This window comes from Neofelis nebulosa, chromosome 15 (assembly GCF_028018385.1).
Source record: "Neofelis nebulosa isolate mNeoNeb1 chromosome 15, mNeoNeb1.pri, whole genome shotgun sequence".
Taxonomy (NCBI): Eukaryota; Metazoa; Chordata; class Mammalia; order Carnivora; family Felidae; genus Neofelis; species Neofelis nebulosa.
In genome coordinates, this window is record NC_080796.1 from 20,849,614 (window position 1) to 20,870,981 (window position 21,368).

The 21,368-nt window shown below is 38.0% G+C and overlaps 1 protein-coding gene across 10 annotated transcripts in view; it reads left to right on the plus strand.

Annotated features, from left to right (window-relative positions):
* Positions 1 to 21,368, plus strand: part of DNM3 (dynamin 3) — a 575,498-nt gene that overhangs the window by 230,174 nt on the left and 323,956 nt on the right. For all 10 annotated transcript variants that reach the window (XM_058702389.1, XM_058702383.1, XM_058702380.1 and 7 more), the window contains exons 11-12: positions 7,763 to 7,849; positions 14,023 to 14,093. In XM_058702389.1, the coding sequence (XP_058558372.1) occupies positions 7,763 to 7,849; positions 14,023 to 14,093 (158 nt within the window). The remainder of the gene's footprint in view (positions 1 to 7,762; positions 7,850 to 14,022; positions 14,094 to 21,368) is intronic.

Genomic DNA, 21,368 nt, shown 5'->3' on the forward strand with positions numbered 1-21,368 from the left:
ATTATTGAATGAATAATTGAAAGAATAAGTGAATCATGTCTTATTGATGTGGCAGATAATGATGAGTTTGACTGAAGTAGCCACTTGATTACCTTCCATGAAAGTCTATAGGTTGAAGGAGGATAGCTGCAAAACATCATGCTCAGATAGGGCTCTTTTAGGTCTGGATAGATCTGCTGTGGTTTTCTATGAACAAAAAGACTCACTTTTCACCTTCTCTGCCAGTTGGCTGTCAGTCTAACAAACTGCTATGTTCTGCATATAATAGATGCCTCACATAACTCATGTGTCAAATCAGGCTGATTATTAAAGTTTGAACCTCTCATTGGGTATTATAGAGAATTCAGGCCTGGGACTTGGCTTTTAAAGAATAGGAATTTCACCTTTTTGTTATTGTTACTTGTTTTTAACCCCACCCCCACCTATTTTATTGAGGCATAATGGACATACTATGTTAGTTCCCAGTATACAACATAATGATTCAATATTGTATACACTGTGAAATGATCACCACATTGGGTCTAGTCAACAGCCATCACCACACATAGTATTAAAAAGTTTTTCTTGTGATGAGAACTTTAAAGATCTATTCTCTTAACAATTTGTGAATATGCATACAGTATTATTAACTATAGTCACCATGCTGTACATTACATCCCCAGGATTTTATTTTTTAACTATAAGTTTGTACCTTTTGAACACTGTCACCCATTTTGCCCGCCCCTTGCTCCTGGCAACCATCAATCTGTTCTCAGTATCTATGAGCTTGGTTGTTGTTATTATTGCTTTATAGATTCTACAAGATTCCATGAGTGTGATCATGCAGATTCTGTATGACTTATTTTGCTTAGCCCCTGCCCTCAAGGTCCATCTAACTTGTCACAAATGATAGGATTTCCCTCTTTTTAATGGCTGAATAATATTCCAGGAATTTCACCTTTTCATCTCACAATTCACTAAAGAATTTATGATCTTTATAATTAATTCTTAATTTATAATTTGCCCTGGCTTCTGCTTTTCCCCTTGATTTTTCTGTTTTTCTCTTTTCTTTTTACTTTAGAGAGAGAGAGAAAGAGCATGAGTGGGGGAGAAGGGCAGAGGGAGAGAGAGAGAGAGAATCTTAAGTGGGCTCCATGTTCAGCACAGAGCGTGACCTGGGGCTCGATCCCATGACCCGGGATCATGACCTGAGCCGAAATCAAGAGTCAGATGCTCAAGTGAGTGAGGCACCCAGGCACCCTGATTTTTCTTTTTAAGCTGTTCATTAATACGTCTACCAGAGATAAACTTGGAAAGAAAGGAAATCTGATTATTATCTTCAGGTGTTGTTTGGGGACAGTGTCAGCCCCACCCTGGGCTCCTGTTTGGGTGTGCTCTGAATTACTTCGTGAGGCTCTCTCTTCTGATTATCTTTCAGCCTTATTTCACTCAAGGTTGGACTTTTGTTTTTATTCTTCAGCATTTGCTAACATTGAAGTTCTCATTTCTCTGCTTAGATGAAATGTTATGGTGAGAACATACCAGTATAACTTACATATTCTTCTATCACATATGCACCAATTGTAGAAAGTATCTGAGGTGTAAAGATTTGGGATTTGCCCACTTGGAGAAGGAGGGCCAGCAGCATTTCTTTTTCTCTGACCACTTTACCCAAGGCCACCTCAATGGGACCTGGCTCCCTTCCCCTTCTAACAACTTTACTTAGGTCTTCTAAGACTTCCCATGTGCCACTTCTAAAATACAGAACACTTGAGGGGCACCTGGGTGGCTCAGTTGGTTAAGCGTCCAACTTCAGCTCAGGTCACGATCTCACGGTCCGTGAGTTCGAGCCCCGCGTCGGGCTCTGGGCTGATGGCTCAGAGCCTGAAGCCTGCTTCCGATTCTGTGTCTCCCTCTCTCTCTGCCCCTCCCCTGTTCATGCTCTGTCTCTCTCTGTCCCCAAAATAAATAAACATTAAAAAATAAAATAAAATTCAGAACACTTGATAAAAAAATTTTCCCATTTACACTTGTGCAGTCTCTTGACCTCTGTACTAGAATTGTTTCTCACCTTTGTAGATGTTACTGCTTCTGTTTTACCTTTTGTCATAATAAATGTCTTATTTCATAATAATAAATATTTTCTCCTTTCCTGAATGAATCCAGTGTTATGCTATAAACAAATAAAGGATTTCTAGGGACTTGGGGGCAGGTTTTAATTCACAGAAATGGAATAAAATTATTATATGCTTTCATGAGCAGTAAAATCATTACTGTTACTCAGTGGCCAACATTGGAAGGTTTATAGCTTTTGTATCAAAACAGAGTCCACACCTTTAGTTTAGCCAAACCAATCAACTCAAGTCATGTGCATTAAAAAAAAATTGATCTGGTCTTTAGTTTATTTTCTCCGTTTGTGTTTGGTATGGAACTATGAACAGATGGTTACCTAATAACCTGAGTCTTTGCTTAAGGCAGCAAACTAGTTACTCTTGACGATGTAGAAATCTTGCCGCATCCTGTGTCTGTTCCAAGAGAAACCTAATAGCATGGCTCTCATGGTCTGATTAATCAATTGTTAGTAAATTTTATAAGTGTGTAACTTTTATTGCATAGAAAGGCCATTCAAGTAATATTTTTTCCTTTAGGGGAAAAATGTGGTCCATGCTTAAAAGCAAATTTTATATTGAAATGCCACCAAAGTAATTAAATGCTGCCATAAGTAACACTTAAAATACTGAATTTTATTAAAACATGTTTTGTATTAAAAAATATATGATGCTATTTTCTCTCAGACCATAACTAAAATTTTCTCTCAGAATTACTTCATATATACTGCATTGTTTCCACATTGGATATTCCTTATTACTTAAGATTATTCTGTGTAATTTTAACAATAAGCTGTTTAGGGGCACCTGGGTGACTCAGTGGGTTTAGCGTCCAACTTCAACTCAGGTCATGATCTCGCAGTGTGTGGGTTTGAGCCCCACGTTGAGCTCTGTGCTGACAGCTCGGAGCCTGGAGCCTGTTTCAGATTCTATGTCTCCCTCTCTGTCTGCCCCTCCCCTGTTCAAACTCTGTCTCTTTCTCTCTCTCTCTCTCTCTCTCAAAAATAAATAAACATTTAAAAATAACAAAACAGTAAGCTGTTTAGAAATAATTTGTCATTTGATTAATGTCCTGCTCTGTCTGGAAGTTTCATTGTTTTGATTTTAAGCATCAGATCCTCTGAGGCCTTCTCTGAGCAGGTTTAGCCATTTATTTTTCATGTGTTTTCTCTTGATTTTTTTTTTTTAATGTTTTTTATTTATTTTTGGGACAGACAGAGACAGAGCATGAACGGGGGAGGGGCAGAGAGAGAGGGAGACACAGAATCGGAAACAGGCTCCAGGCTCCGAGCCATCAGCCCAGAGCCTGACGCGGGGCTCGAACTCACGGACCGCGAGATCGTGACCTGGCTGAAGTCGGACACTTAACCGACTGCGCCACCCAGGCGCCCCAGTTTTCTCTTGATTTTTATAAAATATTTCTCTCTGGTGTGACAATATACCTTTATAGTCAACCTGCCACTCAAGACTGTTTTTAATATCAGGTAGTTTGACAAAAACTGAGTGTCAGGCTGGCTTATGGCAGTTTCCCAATGAATCTTTGTTAAATGAATGACTGATGTGAAATAAATTCAGGAATATAAAATTAATATAATCAGTAACAAAGCCTTAATTCCTTGATTCTGTATTAATCAATTTCTAGAATATTTAAGTAGTTAATAGGGGAGTAAATGCATAAAAATGGCATCCTCTAAATCAATATTATTTTGGCATACATAATTACAACTTTGATGATTTGACAAAGTAAATATAGTCTTATAAATGCAAGCTTTCAATTTGGTATTCAGAGCAAAAGAGATAGGAAATTATAATGGTTAATATGGTTGAGGAAACATTGTGCCTTAAATAAGAGACCTAGAAGAGAGGTGAGGAACTGAACTGGGCAATCAGAGTGAAGTATTTTTTAAAACAAAGAAAAGGGTTATGCAAACTGAGCAGGAACTGCCATTGAATGAGCTAATGAAATGAGTGGCAGAAAGCCTGATCAGAAATCAGAAATGATTCAGAATGTGAGTGGGACTTTTTTTTTTTAACTTCTTCCTCTATATATTATGAGAAGAATTGGGACTGGAGTATTACATTTGAGAGCCAGCAATTCAAGCCAACATTTTGATTTTTATACTCCTACAGTCTTTCCAGATCAACCAGCTAGATAGAAACCATACCAGCTTCATTACTGCCTTTCAGCCATGGCTAGGTCCTGCACTGCTTAGTGTCTCCTTCAATATTTCTCCTCCTTTGCCTCCATGGGGGCGGTTCTTACAGTGTGTTCTCTTTCCCTTTTGTTCCACTTAGAAATTAGGCTCATTTACTTCCAGTTGTCTCAGTTGTAGGTACCAAATTATGGCTCTGGTGGGCTCCTTTCCTGGTGAAGTTAAGCCCACGGGTAGTAAGTTTGGAAAGATCAGGAGATACACACACATAAAAAATCAATCCTCCCCACAAGGCCAGTAGTTGGGAGGGTTCTTAGATGTTTCTGCTTCTTGGAGTACTCTTGTCATTTTGGCCTTTCTCAAGACTTTAATGATGGCTGCATACTAGCTTGGGAACCTTCAGCTATCAAGTATTTTGTTTCTGAAAAAAAATATTTATAGTGCCATTCCTTGGTGTTTTAAAAATAACCTTCTGCTGTCATCCATTTTCTAAATGCTGTTAGAGGCTTGACTTTCCTTCTCAGTAGACCACTATTCCTTGTGTTGTCGCTTTTCTGCAGGAGGACAATTCTATATTTGTGCAGCTGTTGTCAAAAAGCAAAGGTGTGCCGTTAGCTTGGGATGCTCTGAGTACAGAGGAGAAACAGTTGCTCTGGTAGCCTAGGACAGGCTAGTGGTGACTGTCACATATACCACCCGGGTTTGCACTAGTGAAGAAGAACAACTGGTGTTGATCAGCTATCTCTTCTCTGCTTAAAACTTTTTACAGGATTCACAAAAAATAACTTACAATATTCTCAGAGTATAAAAGGGCTGCTGGGATAATAGACTTTTCCTGGGGAATGTCTCCAAAACTTGAAGTGGAAGTTTCATTTGTGCCTTCAATTTTTCATGAAATAATCCCCCAAATGAGCCATACATCTCAGGATTCAGCTAAGGATTTCAAAAAGGGAGTAATGGTTTGGTGATCTCATGAAGAGACACTGGGCTGTGAATTTTGAAAGTAACGAGGCAGCCAGGTCTCTATGCTTTTATTATGATGCTATGCTCTATGGTCACTGTAGAAAAATTTGGAGAAGGTAGAGATGTAGATAGAAAAAAATGGAAATTATGCATAACCCATGATTCCAAGAGATTATTCCTATTAACATTTTGTAGTATTTCTATAGACCTTTTTCTGTGTGTGGACAGTAGACTTGCAGCCTTAGAGGTTGAATATTTATGTATGATTTGTGATTATGATGGTTCCATGAAGAATTACAGTTTGTTGTCTAGCTAAGACACTAATGTGCATCATGCATACTATAAAGTTGCTGTGTACAGTGACCTTGTTTGACCATGGGGCAGCTATATTTCAGGGAGGTTTAGTTCCAACTGCTTAAAAATTAGGAGACATATTAGGTGCTACAATATTACCCAAGAATTTTGAGATTTGTAAGATCTTGGATTGTATCCTTGAAGGATATCAAGGGTATATGGTGGCCTATGACTACGTGTATATGTGTGTATGCTTATGTGTAATCACATTTATATACATGTGGCCTGATTTTCTTCACTTACTGTCATAAACACTTTACCATGTTTTTAGATATTATTTAGAAATTAGAATGAAAAAATTAGGTAATGGATATTATTTGAACAGGTAATTATATCCCATTAGTGGGTCTACCTTAACTTATTTAATATCATTACATATTTAGGTGGTTTAAATAGTTTTATTTGTTTATCTTATTGTTGCTATCCCAAGCAATGCTGTGATGAATGTCCTTATTATTTTATCTCAGAATCCTGTGAAATAATTAGGTTGACAGATAAACAGAGGGTTTTAAGATTTTTTTTGATACATATTGCCAAATTGCTTTCCAGAAAGATTATTCTCATTGTCGCTTTTTCAGCAAGCTTAAACTGCTAGTTTCAGTATACCTTCATCTAGATTAAGTCTCATAAAAATAATTAGAACCATTTGACAACATGAGAGTTATTATCTTTCTTTGCATTACTTGGATCATTTATGCAGTTTAATATTTTTCTTTTGCTATTGATCATTAAATTTCTTTTTTAATTAAATCATGTCCTTTGCCTATTTTGTGGGATATTATTATTATTTTCAGGTGCTTTAAATGATCATTGAATTAGCATTTGCCTGTCATATGCCATGAATTTGCACACTTTTCTCCATTCTATTTCTGCTATCCCAGTCCACGTCAGCAGCATTTCTCATCTGAATTGCTTCAGGAGCCAAAATTCATTGCAGGTCTGCAAGGATCCTTCTGATCCGACCTCTGTTTACCTTTCTACTTTCACCACAAGACCATCCTCTTCACTCTCTGCTCTGATCTTTCTTTACTTCCTTTACCATTCATTGTCCCTGTCCCGCATTGCCTTCACACTGTTCTGGGGCGTGGAAAGCTTCATTTCCCCCACAACTGTTCTACACAACTTTACCCAAGTCCTTCTGGATTAGGCCTCCTTGAATATTCTCGTAGAATCCCATTCTTCTTCTTTCTTACATTGAAAACAACTATGATTAATTCATTCCTTTTTGCAAATTAAATTTTTGACAATTACCTGCATAATTTAGATGGGATAAGTGATTGAAATGTATTATTTCTATAGTTTTGCCAAAAAGTATGTACATGCAAACATATCTGTTAGGGAAGAATTAAAAAAATTATGTCAGGGTGCCTGGTGACTCAATCAGTTGAGTGTCCAACTCTTGATTTCAGCTCAGGTCATGATCTCACAGTTGGTGAGATCAAGCCCCCTGTCATCGGACTCTGCTCTGAAAGCGTGCAGCCTGCTTGGGATTCTCTCTCTCCCTCTCTCTCTGCCCCTTCCCACTCAAGTGCACATGCACATGTGTACTCTCTCTCTCTCAGGATAAATAAATTAAAACTTAAAAAAATTGACCTCTGTGGTTCATGGAATAAGTCATTCTCAAAGAGTAGTGGACAGGACAATGGGCTCTGGAGTCCCAAGGGCTTGGATTGGAATTCTAGGCCCACCAATTCTGAGCTGTTTACTCTTGGGCAAGTTGCTTAACTTCTCTATGCTTCATTTTCATCCTCTATATAATGGAATTAATAATAAAACCTATCTTTTATGATTGTTGTGGATTTTGAATGAGATAACTCATGAGGTGTTAAGCACACAGCCTAGAACATGGTAAGTACTCTCTAAATGTGAGTCATTGTTCTCTTTTTCATCCTCATTTCTATCTTCTTTATCTTTGAACTTTATTAAGTGCCAACTCTGTAGAGCATAGTACTAGATGGTATTTGGATTTCTGTTTTTGTTTTTGCAGGGAATTTCTCTACTGGTTTTGAAGTGTTTCCTATCAGATAATGTCGTTATTTTGATGATTGTTTGTGGAGCCCTTTCTGTCACTCTGCCATTCTTCTTTAGGATATTTTACTTTTGCTTCTAGATTTGCGATATGTACCTTCTATAAGATAACATATCTTTGCTTCTTTTTTTGCAGTATAACTTTTTGTGTATTAACTCAGATGTTTCTCTTAACAGCTGGCAAACTTCCCCAGACTCTGCGAGGAAACAGAAAGGATTGTTGCCAACCATATTCGCGAGCGAGAAGGGAAGACAAAGGACCAGGTGAGGGGAGGCTTCCTTGTTGGGCAGGGTCTTTGTCAGAAGTGGAAGTTCTCCAAGGCTGTCTGGTGGTCTCCAACAGTTGGCCTTTCTCTGAATGGCAAGAAAGAACACAACCACATATGTTTATTTTTACTTATTTATGAATTTTATACATGCGTTGCTATACTAACATCTTGTGTATGTTGAGAATATAAACGAGTGTAAAAGCTTTGAAGGACGACGTTTAGAAAACAGTAATAGGAATTACTTTTACTCTTGGTGCCCCATGGATTGTCATGTGCACCCCTGGCATGTATACACTCCACTCTGAAAGCCAATAATCCAGAAACATTCCACATGTTTTCTTTAAGCAGAGGTTCTTAGCTTTTAATGGGCCGACAGATGGGTATCAGGATATTCATAAATTCCTAAAATGTTATGAAGAATGTCAGTTTTCTTCCCCCTAGGTGAATGGAGAAAGCTATTCATCAACTTATCCATGGAACCTGTGATTAGATACTTAAGTATCTAACTGTTTAAACAGTTTATTTGTTTGTCTTATTGCTGCTATCCCAAGCAATTCTGTGATGAATGTCTTTATTATTTAATCTCAGAATCCTGTGAAATAATTAGGTTGACAGATATACAGAGGGTTTTAAGATTTTTTTTTTTGATACATATTGCCAGATTGCTTTCCCGAAAAATTATTCTCATTGTCACTTCTTCAACAAGTTTAAACTGTGCTAGTGTTTCAGTATACCTTCATCTACATTCATTTTCATAAAAATAATTAGAGAAAAAAATGTTTAAGAACAGCTCTTTTAGGGCACCTGGCCGGCTCAGTCAGTTAAGCATCTGACTTCGGCTCAGGTCATGACATGGGTTCAAGCCCCACGTTGGGGTCTGTGCTGACAGCTCAGAGCCTGGAGCCTGCCTCCGATTCTGTCTCCCTCTGTCTGTCTCTCTCTCTCTGCCCCTCTCCCGCTCTCACTGTGTGTGTGTGTGTGTCTCTCTCTCAAAAATAAATAAACATTGAAAAAAAAAACAGCTCTTTTAAACATGTCTATTTAGTGAATACACACATATATATATATATATATATATATATATATATATGTATATATATATATGGCTTGTAAGGAGTGACCTTAAAATTATCTTCTAACCCTATTTAGCTCTTTTAATTCAAAAGGTTATTTTATGCGAAGGTAATTCATTAGAAAAAGCTAAGGACTGTGTGTAAATAGTAAAAGCTTCTTAAATTTAGGTGGATTTTATTCTTAGTTATTTACAAAAATGTTATAATGGGAGGCATGAAGGTTTTCAAATGCTCTTCAGTTCCAGGACACAGCTGTGACAGCATGTAGAGGACACTGGACTCAGGCCATGTGTTCTCTACAAAATAACAGCATGTTCTTGTGGAAATCACTTCTCAGGACTGTTGTTTTCTCATGTACAGCTTTGGGATGTTGGTCTATGTCATCTCAGAAGTCTCTCTAAGTTAGAATTCCAAGATTTTGTGCCTCTTAGAATTCCAAGATTTTGGAAAGGTGGAGAGGGAAAGCCAGGGAAAAAGGAGAAGGCAAAATAGAAGAGAGAGAAACCACAGGGAGAGAGACGCAGGCAAACTGCCACAGAGGGTGCGTGTAGGGGTGGGGTGGGGTGAGGTGGGGCGGGGTGGGGAGGGTGGAAGGAGAAAGTGAAGAGACAGGATGGAGGCCCAGTAGGTTGGGATATTTGTGACTCAGTAAAACTTGACTATCAGCTTGAGCTGTGGGATTCATTGCTACTACTTTTTATCGTTGTGCTTTGGAAGTTAATTAACCATTATTCATAGTTTTCACTTGTTTTCCAGCTTCCACACCCTTGGATAGCTACAGTAGCCAAAAAGAGGAGAAAATAGGCTTTCTGACTTAGTGGAGATAAACAAATCAATGTTAACTCATGAGCTAGTGAAATCAAGCCTGGAGCCAGATATAAAATCCTGACACCAGAAGTTCCCCCACACATCTAATGTCATGGCTGCAGTTGGACCAAGAAAACTGAAGTTCTAGTATCAACTGTACTCCTGACCTTAAGTCAATAAGATAACAGTTTTAATTCAGTGTCCATATTTTATAAAATTCAAAGGATAATATTATCCTACTTAACTCTTAGGGATCCTATGTAAAAACAATATTGAAGTAGTACAATTATTATCTTAATTACCTTTGTTTTCCTATCTAAGCAGTTGCTAGCTTCATGTTTCCTGTTTCAGTTTTGCTTTACTGAAACAATGTAATCAAACTTAGCACTGTTGTTAAGATTGTGGGCTTCAGGTTCAGACTGCCTGAGTCCGAATTCCACCTCTGCCATTATTTTCTGTGCAAATAATAAGGTGCTTGACATCGTATACTTCAGTTTCCTCATCTTAAAGTGAGATAATAATGGTAGTTAACTCATAGGAATTTTATGAGGATGAAATTAAGCATCCAAATGCAGTTCTGAGTTCTTCATTAATTTTAGTTGTTTTATTGTTTTTCCTACAGAGCTGTGGTACCTAGTATCTGTGAGAAAGAATTGCCTTTTTCTGATTTTAAGAGAAAATGTCTTTCACCTGCAACTCTGATGTAGTGATCACTTCATTCCCCAAGTGGGAGATAAGGGATGGAGCAGGTGTCTCTACTAAGTGGCCATCTCAGGTGTCCTAGTCTGACAGTTCATCAGCCAACCACTTGAAGAAGCTGGTGCTTGGCACCTATAGTACAACCTGTGCGGTAAAAACATTCATGTTCTTGGACATGTGAAGGTAGCAGTTTGCATAGATCTCAGGTTTGAGTTGAACTCCGTGCTGCTTTGGGTTGTATGATGCTTCCAAAGTAGCTGGCCAGAAAGTGACCCATTTTCCCAGGCCTTTGTACCAGAAATGCTTTGAGGTGTTCTTGTAGTTATTTTTTAGTTAAAAAATTTTTTTTAATTTTAATGTTTTTTTTTTTTTTTATTCTTATAGAGAGAGAGAGAGAGAGGGAGGGAGGTGGAAGAGGGGCAGAGAGAGAGGGAGACACAGAATCCGAAACAGGCTCCAGGCTCTCAGCTGTCAGCACAGAGCCCAGTGCAGGGCTCAAACCCACAAGCGGTTGAGATCATGACCTGAGTCAAACTCAGTTGCTAAACTGACTGAGCCACCCAGGAGCCCCAGGTTTTAAAAGTTTTTAAGAAATTATTACTGACCTCTGCTCTGGAAGCCTTGTGGAGGGGGGGTGGAATTCTTCAATATTAAACATATAGACAACCATAAATCTGTGAGCTTTTTTCTAAGACATAGGTTTTTTAAAAATGTGTGCCTGCTATCATTCCAGGTGCTTCCACACGTGTAATTGCATGTTAAAGGGACTGACTTTGTGGGTGATTATTGCTAGCAGGGGTAGCTTTACTTTTTCTTTAACTAAATATTCAATAACTGTGGGTGAAAAGGCAGTGAGAAACTCTGAGAAAGTGAAAAAATGAGAAAAAAATGTACTATTTTCCTTTTCATCCCCCACATGCGACCTGGCTCTTTTCCTAGGATGAACACAGACTCCCAGTTTCCAGGAATATGAATGAGAGCAGCCATAGTTTTTATTTTTTTTCCCACTTTTTTCCTATACTGCAGTCCAAGTTAATGTGCATGAACAGCCAAGATATTCGTGACAACCTTTGGCAATGCTGAGAATTATGTAGATATTTTGCTCTTTATGGCGGCAACAATTTATTTGTGCTTAAACATTATGGTTTATTGATGCAAACTCCTGGCCAAATGGATTTGGGAGTATAACATCTAACAGAATCTGGCTTTATTGTCGGGAGAATAGAGGCAATACCACAGATAAAGTAATAATGATGACCCCTCCTAACTCTATAGAGTTTTGTTCATTAGGACAAGAAATGAAACTGTATCTGAGGATACGAAACTTTTTCATAAAAGTATGACGTTACTGACCTAATAGTGCCTGTACTGTGACTTTATATTTGGTAGTAAGGATGGATTTGGGTGATGCATTAATTTTTTTTTGGCCAGGTCCCCTTGGGATTCACAGCAAGACGACCAGCTGAGATTAGCCATAAAAGCAAACCCTCAGAGCCCATAGCATTGGGTAGTGACAGAGAGACAACAATAAGCGGCCATTTACTGATTATGTGGTAATAAATTGCTCCCTTTAAAGCAAAGTCTTATTCAAGGCTGGTAGACAGTTATCAATTTATAGCCACAAATATTTACTGGGCACCTACTACGTGTATCATGCTACGTTCTGGGAATAAGAGGTGAACAAGACAAATATAACTCCTGCTTCCATGGAGCTTACTTACAGTCTTTTAAAAAAATGTTTATTTATTTTGAGAAAGAGAGAGAGCAGGGGAGGGGCAGAGAGAGAGGCAGAGAGAGAATCCTAAGCAGGCCCCACTCCCAATGTGGAGCCTGACACAGGGCTCAGTTCCATGACTGCGAGATCATGAGCTCAGCCGATATCAAGAGTCAGACACTGAAACAGCTGAGCCACCCGGGCACCCTGAGCTTACTTACAGTCTTGCGAGGAAGCAAAACATCAAACAAAATATACACAAAGAATTAATTACATTTGTGGTATATACCACAAATAAAAAGTATAAGGTGCAATATACATATAAAATATAATACAATATATAGTCTATATGACAGTGTTAGCATTATCTAACCTGGTTTGGGGTGAGCGTGTAGGGTGAGGATCTGGTAAGCCTTTCCTGAGGAAGTACCCTCTGGGGAACATTACATAGACCTGGTCAGTGAACTGTTATCCTGAGGGCTCTGATGCCTTCAAATGTCATCTTCATTGAAGGGAGGCAGCATGAATATGCTCATCATGTTTATCAAAAGTTCGTTCAACAAAGTCAAGGTGCAGAGCTCTGGAGGTATGTAGGCAGGGATTCTGGATTTTTTTTTTCTTCCTATTAACAAACATTCTAGAAAGAGAAGGGACACAGTTGGGAGAACAAAAGGAAACTTAGGAAGGGGAACTCAGCTTTGAGTATCTCTGGGATAAAACTCTCTTACGGTGTCTGGTTGGTTGCTCTACCCTCTCTTATCTCCTATTGAAGAATATTTTCTACAGAGGGACTTTCCAAACCTCTGACTTAAAGTTTCTAAGTATCTCATGATTAGAACATTTTCATGTTTCATGTTTATGGGAACATGCATTCAGTTCATTCCTTGACAAATCTTGATTGTCCATGAAGTTCAAGGCACTGGGGATAGAGCATGGATACGGCAGATGGGGTCTGTATACTGAATAAGTAAAAACTTACTATGTCAGCTAGCAGTAGTGCTACAAAGGAAAATAAGGCGGTATAATAAGGTACAAACAGAGTGCTGGTTTATTTATTTTTAATTTTTTTAAATATTTATTTTTGAGAGAGACAGAAGAAGCATGAGCAGGGGAGCTGGAGAAATAGAGAGGGAGACACAGAGTCTGGAGCAGGCTCCAGGCTCTGAGCTGCCAACACAGAGCCCGACATGGGGCTTGAACTCACCAACTGCAAAATCATCACCTGAGCCCAAGTCAGGCCGACTGAGCCACCCAGGTGCCCCGAGTGCTAGTTTAGATAGTAGGGAGGATCCCTCTAATGAAGTGATCTTTTAGCAGAGACCTGACTGAAGTTTTGCTTTGATAACCAGGCCTGTTGATCTTGAGGAAGTTTTCTATTTATTTGTATATTGCCTTTTTGAATTGGTTGATGAGGTGTTATTCCTGCTTGCCTAGAAGGAGCTTAAAGAGGTAGAAGAGAAGAGGAAAAACAAGAGATAATATTGTTATTTCATGGCTAATATATAGTGCCTACAGGAACAGGAAGCTCTGAGCAGCCCGTCATTGGTACACGTGTATCCTTTTGAACATTATGCCTACATTTTAGAGGACTAGAATAATCCTACATTCTGTGTTAAATTAGCAGAGTCCATGCCTATAAACTATAAACATGTTGTCTTCATGTGGGACTCAGACTTTTCATGTAGATTTTTAATTTCTGAATTTAGAGTAAAAATTGTGAGTCTAATGAAAAAAAATTGATGCAACTTCTCATTTTAACTGAAGCATCCTTTTAAGAATTAAATAAAGATAAATAATTTGTAGGCAATTACTCAGTTTTGTGTTTGAGAATATTTACGATCAGTTTTCACTGAAGGGCTTCTCTTTAACTTATAGGTACTGCTACTGATTGACATCCAAGTCTCTTACATCAACACCAACCACGAAGATTTCATTGGATTTGCAAAGTACGTAAAACAGTTGATTGCCACATGCTTTCCTCCTGATGGTTTGTCTAGGTCACACATTGTGAGTTTCCTACTACAACCATATCTCTTTTTGAGAGCACATTCTGTGTCAGGATTAACTCTGAGTCAACCACGTAGGAGGTCTGAGCCTCATGGCCATGAGGCCATGTTTTCTCGATAAAGTAGTTGGCTGCTTCATTGTGCAGCATGTGAAGTTATATGTGTCTTAGATATTCATTGTTTTTGGATGGTGATCTGCAGTTTGTACTTGAACTCTCATAGATAAGCAGTAACAGATGCACATTTAAAATATGTTTGAGAACACTTTCTCACATAAATTTGAAACATCAAATGCAAGTCACAGGATAAAGCTATTTTATCATCTCTAATTCAGAATATAGAGGCCTATTTTTTTTTAAACTCTCCTTTGTAAACTTAGATGGAATCTTTTTAGATGAACATTCTCTTTTCTACAAACTGTGTACACTTTATATAAACTTGTTTATATATTGCTATTCTATCATACGTGTATTCTATTATATTCTAATATTCTATTGCTGTATTCACAGATACTGTCATGTAGATATGCTTTGTTATTCAGGGTTGGTTATTCATCATGTGACGTTTTCAAGACCCTGAATTCACCATTTTTCCTGCCCTTTAGTGGAACAAGTGTTTCTTGGCTTTTAAGGAATTTTGATTCTAACTCTAAACTATATTTGTGGCATGTACATGGTTTCAACTTCAGGTACATAAAACGTCTATTTTATATAAAATATAAGGCAAAGGGGCCTATGTACTGTTACTTGAACCATATATTTAAGAATAAGGACAAATAAGACATACAACACAGCAGAATGTAAAACAAATTTATTTAATTACACTCTGACTTAGAAGCAACGCTATGTAGATTATGTGATGTAAACTAAACATTGGCCTGAGGAATAATTTATAGACATGTTTTAGGGAGCAAAGGCCTAATTATCCAACAGACAATTGTCTCATTCTAAACTTGGCTGTCCTTGTGATGGCTTACCAAGGGTTTATGTATATTTTGCATCCATTGTGTGGTAGATTAGTTTTTCTCAACTATTTTCTGTCCGTGACCTGTGTGTAAAGTTGTTAGAACACAGTGATTAATATGTTCCTTTGGTCAGTTGTCTTTTTAGCCACACTACCAACTCCAGCTTCGAGATAGGTATTTTCTCCACAGGCGCTTCACACAGACCTGTTTCCCTCCCTTTTAACCCCTGTGGCTGTCACCATATGTACTGCTCAATTCCTTCTGTGAAATCACTGGTGGGAAGAAATCGAGACTCTGATACGCTTCTCTATCCCTGGGCTTGGAGGGGGAACCTGAGAATTTCTGCCCGGTTTCCAGCATAGTCTGTGAACTCCATGTGGCCTGTGCCAAGCTCTACACTAGTTGCTAGGGGCAAAATATATAAGAAAAAGAAAAATAATTTTTTTTTTGTTTTTAGGAGCTTGCCCAATAATTGAAAAGTAGAGAGAAACACATGTAAAAAGTTATGCTGACACATTCTCCACTTACTTCACTTGCTTCTTTGAGGAATCAAAAAGAACAGCAAACCCTTGAGTCATTTGAAATAATGAGAATGCTGCCTTTAATACTGATTTTTATTGGTTACAAATGCCAGTTAGGTTCTTATGAAAATGTAGCAGATGTAGATGTAAACTTGACACCATAACTTAAAAGTGACAAGGATGTTGCAATGCTGCCCTGTTGTGGTACCTGATTTAAGGAGGAAACGTAAAAAAAATCATAATGAATTTGGAAGGATTCACGTTTTTTTGAACAAGTTTTGTAATCAGTACTATGATTTAAATTTCACCCCTATAGTCTTCTGGAACCATTTCCCCCTAGATTACTCTTTTATTTATTTTTAAAGATAAATGGTCCAGTGTTTATTTTCTCCAGTAAATTTCAGTATTTTCTACCTCAGAAGCTGTTCAAATACAGTATTATATGGACTGGATTTTCAAAGGCATGTAATTTTGCAAATGTAAATACTTTCAAATTCAGCCTTTTGATGCAGTCTCTCTGTAATCCAGGTGACTGCCCCACTTTTCCAGCAGTGACATAGACTATGAACATTTATGATGGAGAAAAAAGAAGCATTGTTCAAACTGCTTTAGAAACCTAGCAACTTTGCACATTTTTCATCTAATTTAAACTGCACATCTAAACTTTCTTTTAAGGGACTGATCTGGGAATCAACAGTCTGGATATTTTTCCCAGGGTTTGTCACTGGTGAGCTTTGGGTTTTGGCAAGTCGTTTAGCCTTTCTGTATCTCAGTTTACTGCCCTATCAAATGGAGTAATAAATAATCCCTGTCTTGTGTACCTTTGAGGGTTGTTGGAAGATCAGATTATTGAAGTTATATGAAAGTGCTTTTGAAAACTGTGGTGTAGCCTGTAAAAGTGAGAGTTACACACACACACACACACACACACACACACACACAGAGTGAGGGAGGAGAGCAAGAGAGAGAGAGAGATACACAGAGGAATTTGATTACTAGTTGTACCATTTTACTTTATTATGAAATTTATGATGCCTGGAGTATGATTGCTACTGGAATTTTTTTTAGTTGCTGATATTGTCTCCAAATGAGACTCAGAGGTAAATGTTCTTTCCATTTGTATGCTGAGCTGGAGTATATTTCAGTGTGACATGGATAATTATGAATATGAAGAAATGTTCATTTCAAAATCACTTAAGAGGTTGTGGTATTTTTTTGTACTTTTAAAAATTAAAAAAATATGGTTGTAGCTATAAATTTTAAAGTTGGCAGGAATGCTGTTTCCATCAAAGAAGAAAAGTCAAGCCATATTTGAAGACAATTATGTAAGTATTTTTAAGTTCCAAAGATAGAAAATTAAGGTCTGGAGTTGAGGAAAAATAAGCATTTATTTCATGAGATTTTTAGAGAGTTGCCAAAAGAGGGGGGGCACCTCTCAGATTTATAGGATGGTGATAGACATAGCATTTTACACACACACACACACACACACACACACACACACACACACATATTTTTTTTCAACTGGGATGACTGTTGTTCTAAAAATTAAAAAAAAAAAACAAATTGTTAAAACTAGATTAACAGAATATTACTTCTCAGAGTAGCATTCAGAACATCTCAAACTTCTCCCTTCTGCTATAGACCTTATTCTGCTCTGCTGAATGTGTGGAACTTTTTTTTCATCTCCCAGCTATTTGTTAAACGTGGACCGTAAAATATGTACCATGTGTAATGTGTCCAAGTAAGCACTGCTGTAGGCTTGCTTTGGAATTTCCTGATTTCTGAAAGCTTGATCTTTCAACTGTAATATAGTTTCTGAACCTAAAAGTCCTATATTTCAGGAGAAAATGTCAACTTTCCTCATGACTTAAAGATTTTAACTTATCATTCTTATCTGTTGGAAAAAAAAACCAACCCTACATTCTGTTTTGTTTTTTTTTTTTTAAACACAATACTAGTTCTTGTTATTTAAGAAAGCAAAAGCTAGTCCAGTTCTTTTATTCACTTCTTCTCATTTTCTGTTATCCTGCTATATTTGAGTAGAAAAGCAAACGTGTTAGCAGAATGCCTTGGGAAGTGAACTTTCACGTTCTTGTGTTCTTCTTCGTTTGTTCTATGGGCACAATTTGCCTTTCTGAGTTACTGAGACTTATGAAGTTCAGTGGTTTAAGAGAAAAATGGGCTCCAGATACAGACCGTTAGAGTAATATCTCTATGGCACCAGCAGCAGCCCAAGGTTTGTTTTTCAGTCTGCTGGGTGGGTAGATCTCAACACCTGTTTTTTCATGGTTGAAATGATATAGTGTGCAGATTTCAGTTCTTGTTACATGAGTACCATGAAAATTCTGTTGGTTGTAATATTCATTTTATCTCTTTCTTGATCCTCTGGAATGTCTCTGTTGCCATTTTCCTGAAGGTGGTATATGGGAACCTTGGCATCAAATTCCAGAGCAATCTGGGTTTTTCCTTTTTTGTTCTTTTTTTCCCCTCCAATACATAACTGCATTCTATCATAATAGGGTTTCTAGTTCCTATTCTTACATGAGAATGTTCTCTCGCTTGTGGAATCAAAATTTAGGTATTGTAGCAAGATTGTTCTTTTGATTCTTATGCAAATTCAGGAATTGCTTGCTTACTGGGACTAGTACCAGGTAGAAATACAGGGCTGAACAACTCACAAGGGCATCATTAGTATCACAAATTCAAATAAGTCATGAATTCTGTTTCAAGGACCATTTTAAAAATAAGCAGACTTCAACTTTGCTCTTTCATTCTCAAATCTGTTATGTTGAACTTTATCTTCATCCTTAAAATGGATCTTAAGAAGTGAGTCATCCTTCTTTGATAAGCCCCCAGGTTCTGGAGGGTGTTCTTGCATAATATTTAGCTTGTGATGACTTCACTAAATACCCTGCAGGGGGAATTGACATCATGTAGTTTTCTTCTCCTTTTGGCTTCAATCCGATTGGGTGGAGCCAGGTCGGCATGTGATAAGCTGCACTCTTGGGACTCTCAGCAAGTGTTCATAATCTTCTTGGGATAATGTAAAAGAACATTCTGAAAGAGCTTCTTAACTCCAGAGTGATGTTGTCCAATAGAACTTTCTGAATGGGTAGAAATACTTTATAATCTGTGCTGTCCAATACAGTAGCCACTAGGCACGTGTATCTATTGCATAGCTTAAATGTGGCTCACAAAACAGAAGAAATAAAATGAAATGAAAATTAAATTAAATTTTAATTAATTAAAGTTTTGATTTATATAGCCACATTTGGCTACCAGCAACTCTATTGGATAGTATAGTCCTAGAGTATGGTGAATCCAACTGATTGCTCTGAGTCCTTCATCAGTGAGCCATACTTTACTGGTGGGTTGGTGGTGGTACAGTGGTAGCTACTGGAAGAGAAGAAGGAGATAACTTTGTTAGCTGCTGCTAAGCAAATCCGAAGTTTTAGGAGTATGCAGTCAACTCTGAATGCTCTGTCACCAGAGTGTAAAGGATGGGCCTTTCCCTTAAACTGCTTTAGTCCGTATGTTGCCATTTTACTAGTATTTTTTCTATCGTCATTACTACTAAAGTTTCATCTAATTCCAAGTCTCCTCTACAATCTAAGCATAGTGGTGCAGGGGGAGGCATACCCTAACATTTGCCATGGAATCTGTGTCTCTGAGGGACTCCATTTCCTTGATTCACTTGAACCCTGTATGGATTGACTTAGAGTCAATCTTTGACTGCGACTCCCCTTTTTTCTTTCTCACTTCTTTTTCACTTTTCAGCCTACTGCAGTCCTGTTTCTACCGCACTACTCTACTGAGACTGCTTTTGGCTGAGACAAACAGTTAATCCAATAGACAATTCTGACTCATTTTACACCTTAACCATTTCTTGTTGAGGTCTGTCCCTTTGCTTCAGTACCCCTCCACTGGCTCCTGGTTTCCCTTTCTGTTCTAGCCACTCCTTCTCAGTTTTATTTATTTATTTATTTATTTATTTATTTATTTATTTATTTATTAAAAAAAATTTTTTTTAACGTTTATTTATTTTTGAGACAGAGAGAGACAGAGCATGAACGGGGGAGGGTCAGAGAGAGGGAGGCACAGAATCTGAACAGGCTCCAGGCTCTGAGCTGTCAGCACAGAGCCCGACGCGGGGCTCGAACTCATGGACCGCGAGATCACTACCTGAGCCAAAGTCGGACGCTCAACCGACTGAGCCACCCAGGTGCCCCTCCTTCTCAGTTTTATTTTGGAGCTCTTTATCCTCTGATCATGGCTTAAAAACTGTTTTTTTTATCACTATTTTTTAATAGATCTTCTTCTTTTCTCATTGCACCATCCCTGACCGATACCTCCCACTACAATGGTTTCATTTACCACCTTTTTCTGATGATTCTAAATCTAGAACTGTATTCCAGAGCTTTTTCCTGGACTGTGTACCATATTCTACTACATACTAGGCATCTTTACTTGTATAGCCTATGGAAACCTCAACCAAATATTCCTAAATTAAACTCATCATGTGATCTTAGAATTTACTCCTCCTCCATTGTTCTTTCTCTCTGTGGATGGTACCTCCCAGTTGTTCAAACCAGAAACCTGAGCATCATCCTCTACTCCTTCTTCTCATCTTTGTTTCCCACCATCTTTACCAAGTCCATTTGATTCTGCCTCTGTAATAGCTTTTGAATTTGTCTATTTCTTCCTGTCATTGTCATTAATGTACTAAAGTTAGCCTTCTCTTGCCTGGGTTACTACAACAGTCTCCCTGGCTCTCGTCTTGTTCATTATCATTCTTTCTGGGTCGCCCTGTTATTTTCAGAATAAAGTCTAAATTCATTAGTGTGGTTTCCAAGGTCCTGTGGAATCTATCTTCTGATTACCTCTTGAGCCTGTTCTATCGTCACTATTTCTCTCTATCCTATTCCCTAGCTCTGTGCTCTAGCCAGACTGACCACTGTGTACTGTACTCTTGCTGCAGCACATGTCTGTGGCACACTTTGTCAAATTATTTAAATTCCCTGTTGCAGAAAACCATTAATAATCTAGTTAAAAATAACCTTGGTATCAAACTATGATTTCGTAAATATTTCTTAAGAAACCACTATAAACACTGGGCTAGGTAATGTCAGTGGTGAGAGAGGTAAAGATACTAAGATCAGTGCAACACACCATCAGCCATCAAGGAGCATAAGTTGTTGGAGGCGAGTTAGAGACCTGCCTATAATGAAGTCCTGTTTATGTAATTCAGGCACAGACCAAGAGCTTTCGGAGTTCCTGGGAAAGAAAGATAACTGGAACCTTCTAAGAAGGCATAATCCAGAAATGGTACCTGATTGACTTTGAAGGTTGGGCAGGACTCCAACAGTCAGAGGGAGGGGGTTGAAGCTGGCTGTTTCCTGTCTTCCTTGCTTAAGAGTCAATACTACCCATTTCAGGGAGGTAATTTTTACTAAATAACTGCTTTGATCATGCCATTTGCTGGCTCTGAAACTTTGAATATTTTTGCTGCCTCTAAGGTAGTGGCCAAGTTCTTCATAATTGGCCTCAACATACAGTTATTGTACTAGATGGCTTTTAAGGTCATTTTACAAACCTGAGTCTATGATTATATAATTTCACCATAATAGTTTTACTTTCCACAACTTCCCTACATGCCTCATTTTTCTACCTCCTGGCTTTGCTAATACTACTCCATTCTCTTGGAATGCATTTGGTTGTCTTCCTTTA